The 21,731-nt window shown below is 50.3% G+C and overlaps 1 protein-coding gene across 3 annotated transcripts in view; it reads right to left on the minus strand.

Annotated features, from left to right (window-relative positions):
• LOC111942194 (axonemal central pair apparatus protein HYDIN-like) overlaps positions 1-20,642 on the minus strand; it is a 71,030-nt gene extending 50,388 nt beyond the window's left edge. The window contains exons 1-13 of one of the 3 annotated variants that reach the window (XM_086848116.1): positions 19,725-20,642; positions 18,928-19,038; positions 17,672-17,794; positions 16,659-16,778; positions 14,757-14,891; positions 13,129-13,328; positions 10,450-10,574; positions 8,925-9,129; positions 5,532-5,724; positions 4,337-4,436; positions 3,254-3,372; positions 1,858-2,081; positions 330-397 (exon numbers count right to left, since the gene is read on the minus strand). In XM_086848116.1, the coding sequence (XP_086704242.1) occupies positions 330-397; positions 1,858-2,081; positions 3,254-3,372; positions 4,337-4,436; positions 5,532-5,724; positions 8,925-9,129; positions 10,450-10,574; positions 13,129-13,328; positions 14,757-14,891; positions 16,659-16,778; positions 17,672-17,794; positions 18,928-18,993 (1,678 nt within the window). In that variant the 5' untranslated portion in view covers positions 18,994-19,038; positions 19,725-20,642. The remainder of the gene's footprint in view (positions 1-329; positions 398-1,857; positions 2,082-3,253; positions 3,373-4,336; positions 4,437-5,531; positions 5,725-8,924; positions 9,130-10,449; positions 10,575-13,128; positions 13,329-14,756; positions 14,892-16,658; positions 16,779-17,671; positions 17,795-18,927; positions 19,039-19,724) is intronic. The other 2 variants (XM_086848115.1, XM_086848117.1) reach the window with 2 other exon arrangements.
• Positions 20,643-21,731: the final 1,089 nt, after the last annotated feature.

The raw sequence follows: 21,731 nt of genomic DNA on the forward strand, positions 1-21,731 counted from the left end.
ATTTTTGCCTGGAAGCCCTGTAATTTCAAAGGTATAATAATTTGGATGGAGGGGGTCATCTTTCCATTCCAGGAAGATTCCCACCTTCCTTGGCAGACATCTGTCTTTTAAATCAGGACAGAAACACCAGAAAATACTGGGTTTCTGTTCCTTGGTCCTATTTGATCTCACAATGGCAAAATGCTACCTGAGGCACCAGCAGTCCTGGAGTTCCCAGCCTGAAGAGGCTGCTGTGGCAGAAGACGAGTGATGGATGTTTTTATGTTCAAGTGGTCCATTCTGGAACGCACAGATCCCTCACGCTGTGCCCAAGCCCAGGGAACACTCACCGAAGGAGATGTCACCGAAGTGGAGCTCACCGACGTCGAAGTGTAAAGTCGGTCCACTGACACAGCCCCTGTGATGACGAGCACAGAGCAGGAGGAAATGCCTCGGTTAAAGGCAGTCACAAAGCATGTGGCAGCCCTGGCTCGGGGACATAAAGCCTGGGGTCAGGGGTACCGTGGGCTTCAAACCAACACAGCACCATGTGCTCAGCACAGTGTCCGTGTGGGCAGGAGGCAGCTAAAGCCAAGTGGCCGGCAGCCAACAGCCACTGGTGGGGCTTTGTGCACAGGGCAGGCAGGAGAAGCCCCCCGAGTTGCTGGTGGACCCTGAACACACACCTAGACATGGCTCCATTGCCTCAGTTTCCCCATCTGTAATGTAATGGACATAAAGGTGTCCCCACAAACTTCTGTAACCAGCCTTTCCAGCCACGGGCTCCCTGCTTTGCTACTTCTTAGCTCAAACTCGTGATCCCATGGAGGAGCTTTCTCAGGAGATTTTGACCCACGCAATCATTACAGACAGAGTTTAGAGAAAAGACCAGCTTGTCACCAGTGATGATGAAAGTTTCCCTCTTGATTTCCAAAATAAAAAAGCAGCACTTTTCCTCCAAAAACAAAGCCAGCATAATTGTTTCTCTACCATGGGCAGACCTACTCACCACTCTTGTCTTGCTAACTAATAATTTTCTTGTTCTTTTTTATCCATCTCCCTTATCTTATTGGTATAATCAACTGTGGATTGCTTTCATTTCTTTACTGCCTTGATCCAGTGCCTCCCAACAGCAGCAGCCTAGCTGCAAAGCTCCAGAGCAGCCAGCATCAGCTTTCCTGCTTGCATGACGTTATCCTAGCAGCCCATGGCTCAGGCTAGCAGGGACAATCCCTCGTGCTGCTGTGGAACTGAGCTCTGCCTCCCCTATTATCACCCCTTCTCCCTTTGCTGGGCCAGGATGATCTCTTGCAAAGGCACCAGCCCATGGGATGATGCCCATGTCCTTGGCACATTCCTGCTGCACAGTTCCCTGTCTCCCAGCCCTTTCCTGGCTGTGGACAGGAGGTACTGGAGCACTCTCTGCACAGGAGTTGGGAGCACAGCTTGTCCCCCACAGCATGGCCATGACAGGTGAGGTGAGGCTGCTGCTGCCCATTTGGGATGGATTATGAGCAGAAGTTTCTAAAAACACTGCTGCTGGTGCAGAATCACCCAGGCTGGCCCATCTCCAAAGCCCTGGGAGCTTTGCTGGGTGTTCAGGTGGGACAGCCCAGAGCAGCTACTGCCCAAAGCTGATCCATCCCACTGCCTGCCATGGCCCAAGGCAGAGGGAGATCCCTGCAGGGAGGAGTCAATCCAGCTCCCACATACCACATAGGGCAGCAGGCATCCTCACACTAAGGCAATGCAAGGATCAGAGCAGAGATTAAGACCTCAGGAAACACCTTTTTCCTCTGCTCAACCCCAAAATGAGGTAGGTGGGGGATGTCCCAGAGACAGCTACAGATGTGCCCAGCAAGTTCCCAGAGTCCTTACCCAATTGTCAGGATCACAGGCGTAGGAGATTCAGACACACTGAAATGGAATTGTTCCTCAAACACCCCCAGTATGGTGGCACTGAAGGAGATCTGAATAGTCTGGATCCCACCTGGTTCAATGACACCCTTCTCGGGTGTAAACTTGAAACAGCAGCCCACATTTGTGGTTGAAGGGATATATACAAAGGGAGCATCAAGAACTCCTTGGTTAATGAGTTTCACCTGCAGCAGCAAGAAAGCAAAATGGAAATATAATAGCAAAATCTTCCCTTCTTGTGAGTTATTGTCTCATGATGCAATTAACACCCAGAAAAGGCAGAAGATGCTTTGTGCTGCTGAATGGCAGAAGTCAAAAAAATACAACAGGACAAGTTCTGCCTTTGGGTTCTCCTGCAAAGCAGCAGTAACTCCACATAACCAGAGTCACCCTGGGCTTATCCCATGGACACAGAGCACTCCAGCTCTGGCCAGCATCACCAAGCTCATTCAGAGCTGGCCCTGAGAGCAACGTGGGGCAGCTGCGTAGTCAATCACCAGAGAGCTGCCACTGCCCCACTTAGCACAGCTCCAACAGTTCCATCTACTCATTCACCTTTTCCCAAATCATGAGAACAACACACTGATAATGAGGCAACAGCATCAAAATGTATAGACAGCACCATCTTTTGGTAAGGAAACTCAATGTGCCTTTGTCTTCCACAGCCAAGCTCTTGGAAGTGTCTGGCATGATGCATTGCCTCATTTTCTACCTCTTCCAGTTGCTGTCTCTTTATTTTATTTTTTTTTTGCAAACTTGACACTACTGGGGGAGAGGCAAACAGGTAGAAAAATCCTTTGCTTTATTCCCAGGAACACTTTTCTCTCTCTGGAGCCAGAAGTACACCATGGCAGAAGCGTGGTGAGGGAGTGGTCAGCAAGGGAAAGAACTCCCAAGCCCTTTGCAAGGGCCAGCACTGAGCCAGGAGGCTGGATGGCTTTCCTGTGACTTCTAGGAATAAGCAGGAGACACTTGACTGAGAATTGTTTGCAGTGGACTGGAGCTGAAATGCAGCCAGTTGTTCCAGCTACTTTTGAACAGCCCAGTGCAAAGGTGCTTTGTGTCTGGTGCTGCCACAAAAGCCTCTGAACATGCAGCTTTTTGACCCAGTGTTGGTTTATATGCCAAGGGGCTGTTCTGCAGGAAGCCTCTGAGCTGATCCCCAAGGCTGGCTGCCAAAAAGCAGGGACTGGGGCTTCATGAACACCAGACACACCTTTCTGACCCCCCCAGATTTGACCAGTACATCAAATATTCCCTGCCCACAACTGCCCATGTTGCCAGGAATTCCACAGGTCCACCAGGCTTGCTGCTGCCTCAGGAGCCATCAGGATCCATCCCAACCCCTGCTGCTCACCTCATAGACGTGGGAGGTGTTGATAAAAAGGTTTCCAAGTTTCAGCATATGACAGCTGAATTCAAGCAAGGGTCCTTGGCCTTCCCCTCTGAGGTGCAGGGGCAGCCTGCTCCCACGGCCTGGGGAGAGATGTCCATTTCAGTAGAATAATTCCCACAGTTATACTGTATTTTCCAGGCTGCCTGAATGCTAGCCCCTGGCTCTGAGCTGGATGCAACCAGCTCCTGACGCTGCAAGAGAAGATATGGACCCTTCTCTTCCCTCAGGAGATATCCCTTGGGGCTGACTTCCAATTTCTAACCCATTCCTTGGGCTGGTTTCCAATTTTAGCCACCAGTTTGCTGAGTTTAAAACATCTCTGATGTCCTGTAATGACAGCCCAAGGAGTAATGGGTATAAATTGAAAGAAAGGAAATTTAGGTTTGCTATTAGGAAGAAATGTTTTACTGTGAGGGTGGTGAGACACTGGAGCAGGCTCCCCAGGGGAGTTGTGGAGGTTCCAGCCCTGAAAGTGTTCAAAGCCAGGCTGCTTGGGGCTTGGAGCTACCTGCTCTAGTGGGAGGTGTCCCTACCCAGGGCAGGGCTCTTGGGAGCAGATGCTGGCCAAGGGTGATACTTCTACAAAGACCATGGGCTCAGTGGGGCTCAGCCACCTCTGGTCTGGTGGTGTCTGGGCAGTGGGAGGTGATCCAGGCTCAGGGAGCACATTTCTAACTCAGCTCCTGCTGCCTGATGATGGATCCATGCCAAATGGACCCATGCTGGAGGTCACTGGTCTAGAGGGGCTTAGTGCTTGTTCTCTCAAGCTGTTCTGCTCTGGCCTTTGAGGAAATGCTGGCAAAGCCGTGCCATGAAAACTTCTCCCTGCAGTGCCTGGGTTGTTCTGGGATCAGTAACCCAGACCCAGGATTCTGACCCTGGCCTTGCACAGGAGACTCCCTGGAAGCTGCAGGGGCAGTGGGATGTGCCAGCACTGCCCTGCTGCCCAGGGACTCTTCCCAGCAGTTCCAGGGGAGCCCAGTGGGCTCAGGCTTGCACCATGGCTTCAGTAGGGCTGAGAGAAGCAGGGGAAAGGAGCTGTACCTGAGATATTGCAGTAAGCCACACTTCGATACTCTCGGGCCTTTTGGGGTTTAAAGGTCACCTTGATTTCGGCTGAACTATTTGGCCCAATCACCCCCTCCTAAAACAGAAAGAGACAGCAAAAAATGTTCTTCAAACTTCCCATTTCTTGTTTTCAACCACAGTCCTGTAAGCCTTTATTTAGAGTATCAATGATGAGTGAAGAACACAAGGAGCCCAAGGAAACGCTCCAAACCCAGCTCAACACTGGAAGCTCTCAGTGCTCAGCTGATCAGCTCCCACTCTCCACAACATTCCCACTGCTCTGACACAAGCTGTTGGTCACATCATGCTGCTGTCAGCTACAGTATGTAACTGCCACTGTGCACTGGTGGCTCTTCTCAAGAGAGAACATGATCTCCTCCCTGGGAAATAAAAATATTAGTTTAACTTTCTTTTTGAAAGAAAGTAGGGGTTGGGACTATTCCAAGATGAGAAGGGATTTTGCACTGTGCAGACACCAGGAATTCATCACCTCTCACAATGCCAATAGTCAGAATCAGGGCTCTGATTGATGGGAAGATGTGGGGGTTTGCTTGCATAAACAGAAAAGGAAAAGGTTTTCTGTCCCTGTCTGCAAGAAAATTTAAAGGCCCATCTAAACCTTCCACCCTTTTGTCCAGGCTCACAGATGACACTGGAAGGGAGACTCAGAAATAATGCAAGTTGTGGGTACAGGAAGGGATTGGAATTTCTCTAATTGATCTTGGGCTGACTTTGGCCTCCTTTTCCCAGGGAACCACTGCATGCTTCAGGTCAGTATGTGAACTGGCAGTGCTCCACCACCCTCTGCTAAACCCCACACACCTCAGGGGAGCTCAGGGGAGCCCCTACCTACAACAGCTGGTCCCTGTGGACACGGCAAGGACACGCACGGAGTGCCCTTGAGCTCGAACCCTGGCTGCAGAGCTCGGCTTTGTCAGGCTCCCAGCCCTGCCCTGAGCCTGCAGGGCAGAAATGTTTTTAGCAGGAGCTCTGCAGCCGCACCAGAAACTCCATGTCTTCCCTCTCAGCACATCGAGCCTGCTGAGGATCTGCCCAGAGATGCAGCCGGGGGAAGGGGGGCAGGGGTGGGATGGGTGGGAGCAGGAGGAGGAGCAGGAGGAGGAAGAAGAGAAGGAAGAGGAGGAAAGTGAGGTTCTCAGCTATCACTTACCATTGGCTCAATGTAAAAAATGTCACTGGAGAACAGCATGGGGTTTTCTTGCACCTTTGCCATCTTCTTCTGGACCTTCCTTTTCAGGATGGCAGTGCGATCTTCACAGAAGCCCGTCTTCATCGCTATTCTTCTCTCCTCCATTAAGTTCTCCACCCAGACCTCTTTTGGTGGCTGCAGCAAATCACACTGCCTGCAGCCACAGGGAGAGACAAAGCCAGCAAATTGTTCAATAAGCCCTGTATTTGCAGAGAGAAGTGTAAGTGCAGGAGAGCAAAGCACTTGGGGAGGAGCAGCAGCAGCTCCCCAGCAAGGGCTGACCCCAAGCCTTGGGGGTCCCAAATGGACCAGAGGGTAAAACTTGTTGTTCACTGGCACAGCAAGTAGTTTTGCTCCACACTTGCAAGATCAGGAGAGGTTTCCAAAGCCAGCATCCCCAAGAGAACCTTCTGGCTCAAAGCCTCTGCCAAAACTGAGGGGGAATCCAGCAGCCACCTCAGCTCCCCACAGAGCTGCTTGGGGGAGGCAGATAAAGGTCACAGAGCACCCACTGCAGGACTTCCCTGGGAAGGGGAGATGAATCTGGGTTGCAGCTACATGTTGCCAGCATCACTCTTTGTTTCTTCCATTTTGGACCTGCCCTGTTCCCTACTCCACCTTTCACAAGAGCATCCCAGAGCACTTCCAAAGGAAATGGATGAATTCAGGCACTGCATCTCTTCAGTGACATTCAAGGCTTTATATGCATGAAAACAGAGGCTCTGAGATGGGAAGGGCCTTTGTTGTGCAGCAGGGAGACAGCAAACTCCCAGAGAGACCTTTTCATGTTCCAGAGCTTTTTGGGTCCCATCCCAGTGCATGGTAGTAGAATGTCCTCAGAGCGAAAGGAATGCACAATCTCCTCTCATAAAAAAGTCCTCTCTGCTCTGAGATCTCAAAAGCTTCTCTGACAGCAGGACAATGGCCTTGGAGCTAAAACTATCCCTAAGACTGGAAGGAAGGAAGAACAAAATGTGCTGGTGACAGTCTAGGTCATAAAATGGCACGAAAACAAATGTAATTGGGAAAAACCCCACAAAACCAAAAGCAGGTTGAAATTTACTTTGGGGAAACCTAATTGCTTCTAAGGGGAAAGGGGATCACCTGGGGTCCAGGCTGAGGAAGGCAAGTAGGAAAAAATGGAAATAAACAGCCCAGGGAAGTAGGCAGAAGTCATGGGATTTTAACACAGAGAGCTTGTATGGAAGTCAGACACTGTAAGTGGACAGAGAACAGTGGAAAACCAAGGCACTAAAGGACCCTCTTCCAGCCACTGCGAGTGACCTGGCCCACAGCAAATGAGGGCCTGCCACAGCAAATGAGGGCTTGCCATGGCAGTTTTGGCACAGCAGTTTTGGCACGGCAGTTTTGGCACAGCAGTTTTGGCACAGCAGTTTTGGCACGGCAGTTTTGGCACAGCAGTTTTGGCACAGCAGTTTTGGCACGGCAGTTTTGCCATGGCAGGTTTGGCACGGCAGTTTTGGCACGGCAGTTTTGGCATGGCAGTTTTGGCACGGCAGTTTTGGCACGGCAGTTTTGGCATGGCAGTTTTGGCACGGCAGTTTTGCCATGGCAGTTTTGGCACGGCAGTTTTGGCACGGCAATTTTGGCACGGCAGTTTTGCCATGGCAGTTTTGGCACGGCAATTTTGGCACGGCAGTTTTGCCATGGCAGTTTTGGCACGGCAGTTTTGGCACGGCAGTTTTGCCATGGCAGTTTTGGCACAGCAGTTTTGGCACGGCAGTTTTGGCACGGCAGTTTTGGCACAGCAGTTTTGGCACGGCAGTTTTGGCACGGCAGTTTTGGCACGGCAGTTTTGGCATGGCAGTTTTTGTGCAGTTTGCGCGGTGTTTTTCAGTTTTTGCACAGTTTGCACGAGCAGGCTGAGCAGAAAGGCTGCAGCCACCCACCCTCCTTGTGCAGTGGGTTGGTTCTTTTGGATGGTTGTGAGGTGCTTGCCTTTTTTTTCTTTCTTCTTTCTGCCTTTTTATCTCATCTTCCCCCAGCAATGGTTTACAAATGATCAAAAGCCATTGCTGCTGCTGCCAGCAAGAGTGCACTGACTCAAACAGAACCCCAGGAAGGAGGCAGCTGTGCAGGCCCCTGGTGCAGGGAGGGTCTGAGCCTGGTGTTAACACCAGAGCACTGTGTGAAGGACACCTGTGTGCAGTGTGAGCAGGTGGATCCTCTGCTCTGTCTGGTGGCAGAGCCTAAGGGAGAAGTGGAAAGGCTGAGGAGCATTTGGGAGAGCGAAACAGAAATAAATTGGTGGAGTTACACCTTTCCAAGCCTGAGAGGAGCTCAGCAGGAGTCAGAGGAGCCCTGCCCTGCCCTTCTTGCGATCAGGCAGAAGGAGGAGACCTAGGAGGCAGTGGGCAATGGAAAGGGTCTCTACTGGGGAGGTAATAAAATGCCATCCTGACCCCCAGCACCTGTTCAGACAGAATAGGTATGAGGCCCTGGATGCAGAGGGTAAGGCATGACACTAAATGAAAACATCTGACCCTAAAGAAAAAATTTTGTCTGGAGAGTCTCCCAGTTGCACTTTGTCTGACAGATCACAACCTCAAGTACTAAGAAGAAAAGAAGGGTAGTGGTAATAGGTGGCTCCCTTCTAAGGGAAACTGAGGACCCTGTATATCGACCAGATCCATTCCACAGGGAAGTCTGCTGTGGTCCAGGTACTGGATATCACCAGAAGATTCCCTAATAATTAAATGAACTTCATCTGTTCACCACTGTCTGGGGTACAGGTACCGTGAAAAAATAGAGTTCTCAATATTTGGTGTAACAAGGAGGGGCACCAACAAAACTTCCACTCTGGACTTCTGGAGGGCAGACTTGGGCCTGTTCTGGAGAGTACCCTGGGAAACAACCCTTCAAAACAAAGGAGTCCAGGAAGGATGGACATACTTCAAGGAAGAAATCTTGAAAGCACAGGAGCAGACTGTCCCTGTGTGCTGAAAGATAGTGCGGATGGGGAAGACAACCAGCCTGGATGGGTGAGGAGCTTTTGAAGAAACTAAAGGAAAAGAGGGGCTGGAAACTCAGGAAATATTTAAGGATGTTGCCAGGTCATGTAGGAAAAAGATTAGAGAGGCAAAAGCCCAATTAGAACTTGAGGAAATCCAGTCATTGCCATCAACCTTTCCTTCCCAAAATGCCATCCTTGGCTGGGGTATAAATGGAACTGGAATGCTAAGTGCTGAGCTCCTGAAACCCAGGGGGACACACCCTAATGCCAGGGATGGTTTAACTGGCCTAAGCCATTCAAAAGCACCAACACCCCCTGAGCCATATGTTAGTTTTAGTCTTGGGCCATGTATCTCACTGAAATGCATCTTTCAAACCAACCTCCTCTTCTCTCTATTGTCATCTTCCTCACTAAGGAAAGTCTTCCACTGGAAGTGGGCTGTGATGTTACTCCTGTTTTCAATGAACATGGTTGTGTGGTTTGACATGGTGATGAAAGTCTTCTTAAAATCCACGGAATATGTGCTCAACCCAATGTTGACATCTAGAGCTTCTCCGTGAAGGTTTGTGTGGATACTTTCTTCACCTGGAACAAAGCAAAGGGGAGTCTTTGCTCAGCTCAGTTGCTGATGGAACAGCAAGGGACAGAGCAAACCACAGGTCACAGAAGAAAGTGTCACAGCTTTTAGCTATATTAGCAGTTCTATGGATCAGTACATTTATCACATCCTGACAGCTCTGTGTGTACAGTGTGAGGATGTTCTGGGCACCTCCTAAAACACTTTATTTCTGTGTGTGTTTGTAGAGATTTGGCCCCAAGGTGACAGCATGTACCATGAGATTTGTTAGATGTGCTCAGGTGGCTCCACTCCACTCAGATCACTGAAATTTCTGCATCAAAGTCCTTCAGGTGATGCTGAGGAGCCCTGTCCAGTCCTGGCTTGTCTGGGGTTTCCCCTGGGCATCCCATGAGACTCCTGTCTCTCCTGATCCCTTGGATCCCTTGCTGCTGACAAGCAAATCCACCTGGGGGCATGTGAGCAGAAAAAGGAGGCCCAGAGGAGCAAGTGAAGTGACAGCCCACAGCAGGAGGGGACCCAGGTGAGGAAACACAACCAGCCTGGCTCTGCAATATGACAAACCACTACAAAATGAACACCATGAAAATCATCGTCTCCATCTCCCTGTCCAAACCCACAGCCACATCAGTCTTGAAATATTTTACATTGTTCTGATCTCAAAAACCAAGCTGGAGCATTTCAAATTAAATTAAAAAGGGACAAAGGAAAAGATTAATAAGTACAGAGCAGCTTCTATATGAAGACTGAATAGGATTCCTCAGTCTAGAAATCAAATGGGAGATAGATGTGAGAGGTTCGCAACAGCAGGAACGGCCTGGGAAATGGGGACAAGGAAAAACTTGTCTTGATTTGTCACCAAACAGGAACTTGAGAGCCTGAAAATGTTATTAGACAGAAACTACATATATGTGTAGAGGGCAGCATAGAAAAGGGTCTGTGACAAGCCAGTGGAGCAGCAGCCTATGGGACAGAGGTGTGCAAGAAATACACTGCATTGGAGAGAGTCTGATGGAGACCTCACACCTCACATACAGCACTGGCCAGGAATGAAATGAAACTTCAGCCAGGCATAGCCACATGGCAGTGGAGAATCAGGGCTCCTCCTTCCTCCACTCACCAACTCCCAACAAAACAAGAGCCCAAAAATCTTAGTCCTGTTAGAGGGGATCCACTTTATCAGCCCCCTAAACACCAACTGGTTCTGAGTTTTCTTTGGGGTTGAGCTGGAACAGGGGAGGTACATCTAGAGGGAATTGAGGTGGCTGGCACAACAGGGAGTGGTGGTGGAGAACTGTCCTGTGCCCCGTGCAGTGCCCAGCACTCACCTGTGTTGTAGCACACTACCACGGACCCAAAATGGTCACCAGTCGTCAGTGGGTGAAATTCCACTGTCACCTGCATGCTGTCACCAGCGCCCAGGGTTCCCGTGGTTGGAACCACGGAGAAAGGACTGCAACACAAAGAGAGAGATCAGGACTCAGGGGACACCTGGGGATGACATTCCTTCTGCAGTGCAGGTCACTTCGGCTCCCTTGGGCAAGCAGGGAGCACAGAAACCTCAGGCAACAGAAAAGAGACAAAACAGGATCAGAAACAGCTGCTGACCCACTTCTGAGGGGATACAGACCTCAGGAGATCCTGTGGGATAAAATGACCTCATCTCCCCCACACCCTGCATCCAGCTCTCTGCAATGAGACTCGAGGCTCTGACTGCCAGCAATCCCATCAGAGAATGATTTGTGAAACCACTGAGAGGGTTAAGAGCTGTCTGCATGGACATCGGGAATTCCTCTTGTCCTGCTGCCTATCAACCTCATCTCAAAGATCCAAGTGTTAGGGCACTACCTGTCCTGTGAGAACACAGCCTAGGAATCTGACAGGGAGAAGGAATTTTTCCTTGAAGACCAAAGAATAGTTACTGTTGAATTTGCAGTGTGGTTCTTTGGTTTATTTTACCTTGAAAACATCCTGATTTAGCCTAAGAAGGACACATTTTATCAGCATTTCAATGAAAGCTGCTCTAAGAAAAGGAGCAATCAAAACTCTGAAAGACTGCAAATGCAGAGTAGAGCAACACAGTGACATGGAAACAAGACCCAAAAGAAAGATGCCATTTACAATCTGAAGGATCCAATCCCAGTTAAATGAAGCACCATCAGCAGGGACACAGAACAGGAGGTTTCTGTGTATTTACCAGCAATGCAGTCTGGGACTCTGTGTTATCCAGGCTGGTAACTGTTTGCTTGGCCCACCAGATAAACTCTGTGCAATGCGTTGGAACTAATTATGCAAATGTGTTGGTGCGTTTAGGCAACAATTAGGATTGGTCACCAGCTAAACAGCTCTTGCCTGACAAACACAGGACTCTGTGCTTTGATGCTCAGGGACAGCTCAGGTGAAATGTGCTTCTGCCCAGCAGCTGCTGGGCTTTGTGCTCTTCTACAGCCCCACTGAGGAAACACAAGTTCCTGGCCTTGGTGCTTTGCTGGTGGTCACTGTCACTTAAAAGTGTGTTCTGGAGAGTTTGGTGACGAATGCATCACACACAAAAATAAAGAGAACATCTGAAAAGCTGAATTTTATTCATGTCAGGAGTGACAGCTGATGGACTTGCTTCAGGTTCTGCTCACTAAGAACCTATTGCTGCAGTTGTGGGCCTGGCCCATTACCACCAGTGAGTAATTACTGGCTGATGGAGAAGCCTTGGGCCAGCAGTGTTTATGAGCTGGACATGAGACTTTTGGAGAGAAGCAAGGAAAGATGAAGCTCCCCAAGACCCAAGGACACAAACTCTACAGTTAAACTTAACTCCTCTGAATTTCAGCCAGCATCCCTAAGCTGTTCCCTGAGCCCACAGATAGAAGAGCTGTGAAGGAGACATCCCTGACACTGTAATAACCAAATGAAAACCACTGCCAAGAGATGGGGCTGGCAGGCTAAATTTTGGCCTTTTATCTGTTAATTGTGAGCTGTTCCTTAAGATAGTTCTCATCCTGTTAGATCTACCCTTTCAGTGAATCACTGCACCGCACCCGACGGGCAGAAAATGGAGGGGGTTTGAATAGCTTGTTATCTTCTGCTTTTTAACTAGGTCCATTTGTATGTCTGTTTTCTTGTATGGCATCTAAAGACAGGTCCAGATCTCCCAATGGCACCTTGCAATCCCCAGACCCTCGTCTTGCTTTGAGCAGTGTGTTTGCTCTGATGATTTCCAGAGGTCCCCTCCAGCAAAAGTTATTCTATACTTATATCCTCTAAGTCAGCCCAATTGCCTTTCACATATTCACTAAATGTCTCATATGTTCTATACACCTGTGCCTATACCTATGAGCATGTGGTATATTGATAGCCATCAGAAAAGCTCAACCCTTATGGAAGTTCCCAGTGAAGAATTCATCATCTTTTGGCCAACAAATAGCACAAACCAAAATGAAAAAACAGCAGAAACTCAGGAATTTCAGAGTATTTAAAAAGAAACCTCAATGAAAGGGGCATGACCTTATTCAGAGATTTAAATCATCTGTTTGAAATTTTAAACTGGCTTTCAAAGGTTCATCATGGAACAGAAGACTGATGCCCTCAGCTGACAAGGGAAATCAGATCAGCTTTAAGTAAAAGGAACAGCACAGGCTGTCCACAACACAGCTCACATGGGGCATCTCATGACAGGACCACTGGGCAGCCACGTGCCTGTGGCCTCCCAGAGAATGGGGCTATTTGGCTGACAGTGGGGAGTAACCATTTCAGAAGCTGCTTGTGCTCAGGAGCGTGCAAGCCAGCTACTAACATGTTCCAGCACCCTCCAGGAAATCTGGGACAGAGGAAGCTCAGAGGTTGCATCATGCTTAAAACATGAGATGTAACAGCAACCCCCACACGTCCTGCCCATTTCCAGCCAGGGCTGCAGGACAGCAGCTCCGATGCTCAGGTTCCTTTTGTTGCTCTTTCCCCGACTCTGTTATCACCCAAAGGTGTTTTGCACAAGGACAGATGAGCTGTCTCACCTCTGGGTGCTTATCTGGTAATGAGCTTCCAGGTTACCAGTGTTGTGAACCATCAGAGTCTTCTGAGTGCTGCACTTCACCCAACACTTTGAGAAGTCCAGCTGGTCAGGGATGTTAAGGATAGCTCGGGCACCAATGGCCCGAATTGGCACAACTATCCTCTCTGTTTTGGTGATGCAGACGAGCTCATGAGAATAATCCTGCAGGAAAAGGAAATAGCTCAGGACAGAGCATTTAGTGTCATCCCCATGGCAGAAGAAAACCCATTTCCTATAACCCTTCAAGGACATCAATTTACCTATTCCACCCCAAAATGAACACTAAGTTCTGCTAATATGTCACATTTTAAAGGCACCAGTGCACTTTGCAAAACCCATCTCGGTGGCGTTAAGCTTGTTGTGTCACTAGGGTCATAAAGAGAAATGCCCTAGGCCACAACTTTTACTGTAAATTTTAATGATGTTAAATAATTCCCAAGTCCCTTCTAAGGAACATGGAGCTAGGGAACACAGGCCATTCCTCTTTAGGTTTCTATATTCCCACTGTTTGAGAATAGGACAAAGTGTTAAACTGACTTTAAGCAGCAAAAGGAAGGTGAGAAAACAGCTGCACCCAAAGAGATCCGGCACCGCTGGCCCGGTGTAGAAACATGAGTTGGCTCACAACTCCCTTCTAACTTTGCCTCTCCAAGCAGGTCAGGAGAAGAACAGTGCTAAGAGGTAGCAGGATGCTGTTGGAAAGAGCCTCTCTTTTTTTCCCTGCAAGGCTTCCTCCCTTCCCTGCCATGTCCTGAACCCTTCTGTATGAACAAACCTCCAGATCCCAGCATTGGCCCTCCAGATGCCAGCACTGGGATCAGACTGGCCAGGGCCTCGGCACTGCTGCTCAAATCCCCACACCAAAGCAGGTTTGGTACGGAACGGGTGCCAGTGGACAGAGCAGCCCCAGTGACAGGCATGAAGACAGAGCCACAGCAGTGTCACTGCCACAGGCTCTGGGCTCACAGCTCTGCCTACAGGTTGTACCTGCCCTACAGCAGCTCTTTCAGCAGGTGTCCAAGTCCTCTGCAGCTCACCAACCTCCTGCTAAGAGCACCTGGAGCTCAGTGTGCCTGTGCCAGGCTGGGCTCACGGGCACAGCACATCCTCTGCCCTGGCCTTGCAGCTGTACCTTGGTCACTTGTGCTGTGGGACAGCACAGCTGCAAGGCTGGAGAACAGAGGGGGCAAAAAGCACCATCTCTGCTCCAGGCCAGGGTGAGGCAGGGAAGCTGTTGCCAGTCAGGGAGGAGGAAAGCTCTCTGAGCTCTTCATTCCTCCAGTGTTTTCCATAATAATGAAACCCTCCACTGTACCTAGAGATGGCCAAACATCTATCAACACCCCTCTGTCATTTTCATCCTGTTCCCTGTGCATCTTCCCTTGGGAATGCTCAGGAATGTGCAGGGAGGGGAAGCAGGGCCTGTCAGGCCTGGCTGCAGCCCCTGACAGCACGTGCCAAGGTGAGCCTGCCTGCAGGCTGCCTGCCCCCAGCCTGGAGCCAAGCTCACAGCATGGAATGGGCTGTACCAGAGTGCAGGGAAACAATGGCTTTGGAGATAATTGTGTGCTTTGGCTCCTCCAGTCTCACCTTGCTCTCGTCAGGGGTGAACTGGATGCGCACACGGATGGTCGCGCCTGGTGGCACCGTATGGTACGCATCACTGGCGTACGCCAGCCTGAAGTGAGGTGATAACTCCATGGAGATCTTCACCAGCTGGAGAAACTGCAGGGAAGACATGAGACAGTGATTTTGCCACTTGTGGAAGCAGGCTGAGAGGAGACCTGTCCGTGCCCTGGTGACATCCTTCCTTGATCCCGTTTCCAAAGCACTTTCAGCTGTGGAGGTACAGGCACATCATTCACAAGGGACAACTTGAATCCCTTCTGTCTGGGTCCAGCATTTTGGCCAGGGGCAGTAGGGCAGTGCCCGGTGGGAAGGAAGGGCCCAGCAGGTCAGCACCAGCAGGATGGAGACAGAGCACCTGCACCAAGTCATCTGCATATTCAACAAGACCAAAAACCTGCTGGCTTCTGCCTGCACACAGCCATGCAGTGGTGTTCCAGACAGGGGATGTGCTACCTGAAAGCAAAGCAGCACATTATCCTGGGGGAAGGAAGAAATTCCCTTCTAGCAGATCAGGAGTGGGTAGGGCAGTTCTGGGGGTACAGTCAGGCAGGCAGACCAGCAAGAGAGGAGACCAAACACTGTGGCCTCCCTGGGAATAAAAGCAAACCTGAAAAGGCAAAGAAGGACAAAGAAAGACAATCCCTAAAACAAGGAGATGGCAAAGAGAAATTAAATGGGCAGTAAAGCAGCAAGGAAGAATCATAAAACCATGACAGCACTCAGCTTGCCAAAAGAGACAGAAACACAGACAGGCTGTGCCTATCGACTGTGGGCTTCAAAGGCATCTTCTGCCTGGAGAAACATGACCAGCACTGACTCACCGTGTGGTTCCAGAATGAAAAGCCAGTCTTGGCTCTCCAGGGGCTCTTGCTGCCTGTGCAGGCAAGCTGGGCTCTGGGCATTCCTGCCTGCAGCCAGCAGGCCAGGTTCTGCCCTCTGGGATCCACAGACACAGCAAATGTGCATTTGCTAGCACATAGATGTCAACCCCTGAGCACCAAAATGCTCTCAAAAAATCTAAACCAGATGATTTTGACTCCCTCCTGTCTCTTCCCACCAGCCCACTCTTGGCACAAGCCTCATCTGAGAAAATGTTTCCCCAACTGAAATTCAAATGGTTTCAGTTTTCCTCTTTACAGTGGAACACAACTGCTGACATTTTTCAACTTTTCCCCTCTCAGCACTCTTGGGAAACTGCAAAACAATCACAATTGCTTCAAGTGAAGGTGAAGTCCTCCAGGAGCACATGGCTTTGGATGTGCTGTGGTTCTCCAAAGGGAAAGCAGAGCACCACGTTGCTTTTGGAAAACCTGAGCAGAGCTGGATGAAGCTTAGCAGGAGCCTGAAGTGGCACCTAAAGGCCTCTCACTGCTTCTGCTGCATCAGTCTGACTCCAGGGCTGTTTCAGAACACATTTCCTGCAGTACCAATGCCATTAGTGATAAGTGATTCCAGCATAAAGTGGAGAAGATTCAGCCCCTGAGCTTTGATATTGAGCTGCACAAAGGGAGCCAAACAGGCTGAGAGAGGCAGAGATTCCTACCAGGACCCAAGGAGACACGGGATGTGGTACAGACTCAAGGCAAAGCATGAGAGCAGGTAAGAACTGTACAGCCCTCCACATTCCTATCAGTACAGAGCTTTCAAGGGAAGGAAGATCCTTTGGGATAGATACCATCCATGCATGGCCAAAATCATGGGAGAATTCCTGGCACAAGATTTCCACCATCCTGCAGAACAAAGGTGCTGAGACATTTTCTTCTGGGTGTGCTGCAGCAGATCACTTGCTTTGCTGTACACTATGGGAATAACACCACTCCCCTCTTCCAGCACGGCGTTAAAGCTCCACATCCCAGCACTTACCTTGTCCTTATTGGTGAGAGCCAGCTCCATTTCAGAGACCTCATGAGCGACGAAGTTCTGAAATACCACCTCTGATGGGGAAACCCGAAACAGGTTCTGTTTCTGGGGAACTGGCGGCAGCTGGAGAGGCAAGAGAGAACAGGGGGAGGTTCAGCTGTTGGGAGGTTCATGAAGGAGAATCTCACTCTGATCCCCAGTGAAGTGCAGACTCTGGGTGAGCACGTCTGCCACTCCAGAGACAGCAGCAGCTCTCCTGTGTGACTGCACAGGAGACACAGTCTGCCAAAGGGACTGGCTGCAGCACACTGTCCCTTACTTGTGCCCTTCTCGGAGCTGTTCCCAAGCCCTCTCCCCAGGGCAATCCTTCACCAGTTTGTAACTGTCTCTTGCTGCCAATTTCCTGCTCAACACCCACCTCGGGCACCTACCCGTTTGGACTGTGCTTTGTGCTGAGCCAGTACAGACTTTAAACACACCTCTAAGTAGGCACCAGTCCATTCCCCTCTGCCCAGGGCGAGTCCCCTGTACATCTGGCAGCCTGCAAAATCTAACACCCCTCAGGCTCCCAACACATTGTTCCAGCCCAAAGCATTAGTGCAATTAGTTTTGTTAAATCTGAAGTAATTACTGCAGGTCCTTGGCCTTCAAAGGCCAACGCTGCCACTGTGGAATGAATCCTATGACCCCAAGCATTTGATGGTGACCACAGCAAAGCAAGAGGGGGCTGTTTCAGCAAGAGAATGGCAAATGGCAATCTTGTGCCTTTGTGTCCCCAGCCTTCCCCCACTGTTTTAGCAATGGCAGCTCCACTCCAGCAAACCCCAGCAGTTTCAGCAGAGGTCATTTGTGTTGGCTTGGTGCAGATCAGGACTCCAAGTCCATCACTACCAGCAGTTTGCAATGACAACAGCACCTGGACACTGAGGTATTTTGCTGGAGGCAAGCCTGTCACAAGCACACACCCTCTTCAAACTTTGCATCAAACAAAAAGGAAAAGAGCAGGAAAAGGCTACCTTTTGATCAGCATCGAACTCAAAGTCTAGAATTGGGCCAATTCTGGGCAGACCAGTCCCCCCAGTTCTGGCCTCCTTCTTGATGTTCAGAAACTTCTCCTTCTGGAACTTAGAGGGAAGGAGCTGAAAGGCAAAAAAAAAAAAAAGAAAAAAACCACCAACAATAACCAGCAAGAGCCTCAGAGATGTGCTTCTTCAGAAAGGCTTTTCTTGAACAAGTGGCACTGGTGACTAATTTGTGACCACAGACACTAGGACAGTGCTGGAAGCCCTGGAAGCTACCTGATGAAATCCTTAGCATCAATAAATTAATAATACAGAGCACAATACACGTACTCCAACCACATGGCTCTGTCCCATTAGCCCTGTCTCTGTGATTTGATGTGACATGTTTGGGGATTTCTGCTCTTTGGGCATTTGTTTCCTCTTTAGTTCCATTGGATTGCGGCAGTGACCTTTCCAGAGAGTGGGGAGGAGTTCTCAGAACTCCCCTGACTCCATCCCTGCACAACACTCAAAACTCACAGCGAGGAGATAGCGCTGCTGGGTGAGTCCAAGAGACACAAGAAAGCAAAGTGGTACCAAGAGTGAGGTGCACAGGAATGAGTCCAGGTTCTAGTTCCCTCTGTTAATTAGCATTTGCTTGCTCTGTCTGGGCTCACACAGCCCTCCACAGAAGAAAACAGAGGGATCCCCTTGACAGAGCCTCAGCAGCAGGGCATCTTCAGTCAAGTGAGCTCCAGACAGCCAAGGGACCTTTGTGGCCCTGACTCCAGTGCTGTCTGCAGGGCTGGATCTGTGCCCCACGCAGGAGATGAGAGAGAAGAGCTGCTCTGGAACCTCTGCTGCTGGGACCAGCCGTGTCTCTCAAGGCTTTGGGCAGAGTTGGAGCTTCCCCCCGCCCACATGCCCAGGTGCCCAAGGGCACGTTGGCCAGAGCAGCACAGGTGAGTGTCCAGCCTGACAGAAGGGATTGCTGTGACAAAGGGCAGGGAGAGAAGCGCATGCTCAGGGCTCCAGCTGGACATTGGTTTCACTTGGCCCCGCTGGCACAGCCAGGGAAGACACTGGAGTGTCCCTGGAGCAACACACGCTGTTCCCAAGTGCACCAGGACAGCCCCCAGCAACAGGAGCACGGCACAGAGAGCTGGGGAGGGCTCTGCAGCCTCACAGTGCTGCTGGACAACAGGAGGGGCACGGAGAGGAGGGACACCAGTGGCGTTTCCAGCCTTAACACAGCCCCAGAGGCTACTTACATTAGCAGGCTTCAGGTTTTCCCTGAACAAAAGACGAGGTGTCCTTTTCCGGAGTCCAGAAGCCATTTTGAAGAGACGATGTCACAGATGTGCAACAATGCCTCAACAAAACTGGAAAGAGCAAGAACAGAACTCGGAAAACCCACAACCCAATTCATGGCAGACTCAAAAGATATACTGGTGCTGAAGATTTTATATTATTTGAAAGTAGCAAGAGACAGAGTCAAACTTGAGGCAGTCCCACCTTGCCCAAATCTGTGTTCATCCATTGGAGTCTTATGTTCTGTGAGACCTCACCACATGGTGTGCCGATGGGATCCATGGAATGGTGATGTTTTCTACTTCATCTGTCTCTGTCACTCTCTTTCTTCCCCCACCCCTTTTTCTATTTCTTTCTCTGTCTCTTCCTTGCATTTACTGTTACATAAAATCCAGACTATTGATGTTGGTATATGATCTCATTTACCCCTTAATTCAGAGGCATCTCCCTAATATTTTTAATAACCAGATGATAAGAAGCCTCTGAAACTTGAACAGAACTCATTCACCTTTAAGCAGTTTAAGTAATCATTATAGGAAAAAATGTACAGACTGGTGTATTTAGAAAATGTTGCGTTTCTTCAGTGAAAAAAGCACAATCAGTAGACCAGACATTGCTCATCCACTCAGCTGTACCTGCCACTGAACTGCTGCACCAGCAGTCTGGCACTATCACAGCCTGTATTTCCCTTTGGCATTCTCTTTCAGAGAGCACAGATGTGACAAAGCCACAAAGTAGCACTTTAGTCAATCTTTACCTTCAAACGCAATTCGGGATTTCCTCGCAGAGACCAATGCTCTGCCAATTGAGAACTCGCAATAGTCTCGGTGAAAATTCTCTCGGCGAATCGCCCAGAGCAGTCTCGTGCCCGAGCCCAGGCTGCGAACACCCAGCCAGGAGCGCGTTGGGCACGGACAGAGCCTGGAGCAGCAGCGCCACAGCCGCGCTGGCCGCGTTCGCGGTTACCCGGCAACCACGGGCCCGATCGCCGGGGCCGGGCCGGGATTGAACCGGGCCGGGATTGGGCCGGGCCGGGATTGAACCGGGCCGGGATTGGGCCGGGCCGGGATTGAACCGGGCCGGGATTGAACCGGGCCGGGCCGGGGATGGAACCGGGCCGGGCCGGGGATTGAACCGAGCCGGGCAGGGCCGGGGATTGAACAGAGCCAGGGATTGAACCGGGCCGGGACTGAATCGGGCCGGGACTGAATCGGGCCGGGATTGAACCGGGCCGGGATCGAACCGGGCCGGGATCGAATCGGGCCGGGATTGAACCGGGCCGGGATCGAACCGGGCCGGGATCGAACCGGGCCGGGCCGGGGATTGAACCGAGCCGGGCCGGGGATTGAACCGAGCCGGGCCGGGCCGGGGATTGAACCGAGCCGGGCCGGGCCGGGGATTGAACCGAGCCGGGCCGGGCCGGGGATTGAACCGAGCCGGGCCAGACCGGGGATTGAACCGAGCCGGGCTGGGCCGGGGATTGAACCGAGCTGGGCCGGGGATTGAACTGATCCGGGCCGGGGATCGAACTGATCCGGGCCGGGGATTGAACTGATCCGGGCCGGGAACCGAACTGATCCGGGCCGGGAACCGAACTGATCCGGGCCGGGGACCGAACTGATCCGGGCCGGGAACAGGCCGCTGCCGGGCCAGGGGAGGGCCCAGCTGCCAGGCCAGGGCCGCGGGCCGGGGTGGACCGCAGGAAGCAACTAAACATAACAAAAGTAACACAATTAAGCCAAAAGGGACAAGCTTTCCCGTTTTCATTTCTCAGCTGAAAAGCGTCCAGGGTTCATCGGGACTTTAAAATCACACCTTCGAATTTTCCGGGTGGCAGTGGGAATAAATTACATTCCAGGAACTGTTGAAGAGATTATAGGTGTCTTGTTTAGGAATAAAATTTCACAACAGTTTTCTGATTAGAGTTTTTTTGAGAAGCAAACCGTGTAGGCCAAGAGGATGAGCCTGCAATCAGCAGGAAGAAAGGGACAGCCAAGCCTGTATTACCCTACAGGCTCAGCTCACAGCGACCTCTCAGTGTAGAGACTAATTACCTCCCCTAATCACAGGGATGGAGGTAGCACGGATCATGCTGATTAAAACTGCTTTATAACCTCAGTTTTCAGTGTGTGTGCTGAGCATGCTTTCAACTGAGGTGTTAAACAACAAAATGAACAAAGGTTTTAGCAGCTACGGAAGTGAAACACTGTTTTCTCCAGGCTTTCTAAGAGAAATATTCCCAGAAATGGAGCAGATGATATTAGCAAATTTGAGTTGGCTAGAATGAGTCCTAAAACTACAGAACTTTAGTGAGTTTCAACATTTTGTGCTAAAAATGCCAAGGTTGTGGATTCAGTCTTTGCATGGGCCATTTGCTCAAGAGCTGGACTTGATGATCCTTGTGAGGCACTTCCAACCCAGAATATTCTGTGATTCTGTGGTTTGGGGATCCTTGACAAATGTCATATTCCCATATTTGAGATTGTGGCAGGTAAATGTGAACAAATCATAGAATACTGGACAGTAAAACAAACAAGAAATCCAACAAACAAGCAGAATTTTGCAGTGTGGAAGACAGAGAGCAAACTCAATGCTGCTGTTTGAAAGAGTAGCAGAAATGTCCCTGCTAGCTGCCAAGAAGACTTGTCAGATGTGTGGCACTTCGTATAAGCTCCCGGTGTACCAGACAGCATTTGCTGTAATTGCAGCAAAATTGTTCACAGAGCTGTGTGGGACAAGTGATGGGAACATCTGGCCCTTGCTG

The sequence above is a fragment of the Cyanistes caeruleus genome, chromosome 12 (genome assembly GCF_971803275.1).
Source record: "Cyanistes caeruleus chromosome 12, bCyaCae1.hap1.1, whole genome shotgun sequence".
NCBI lineage: Eukaryota > Metazoa > Chordata > Aves > Passeriformes > Paridae > Cyanistes > Cyanistes caeruleus.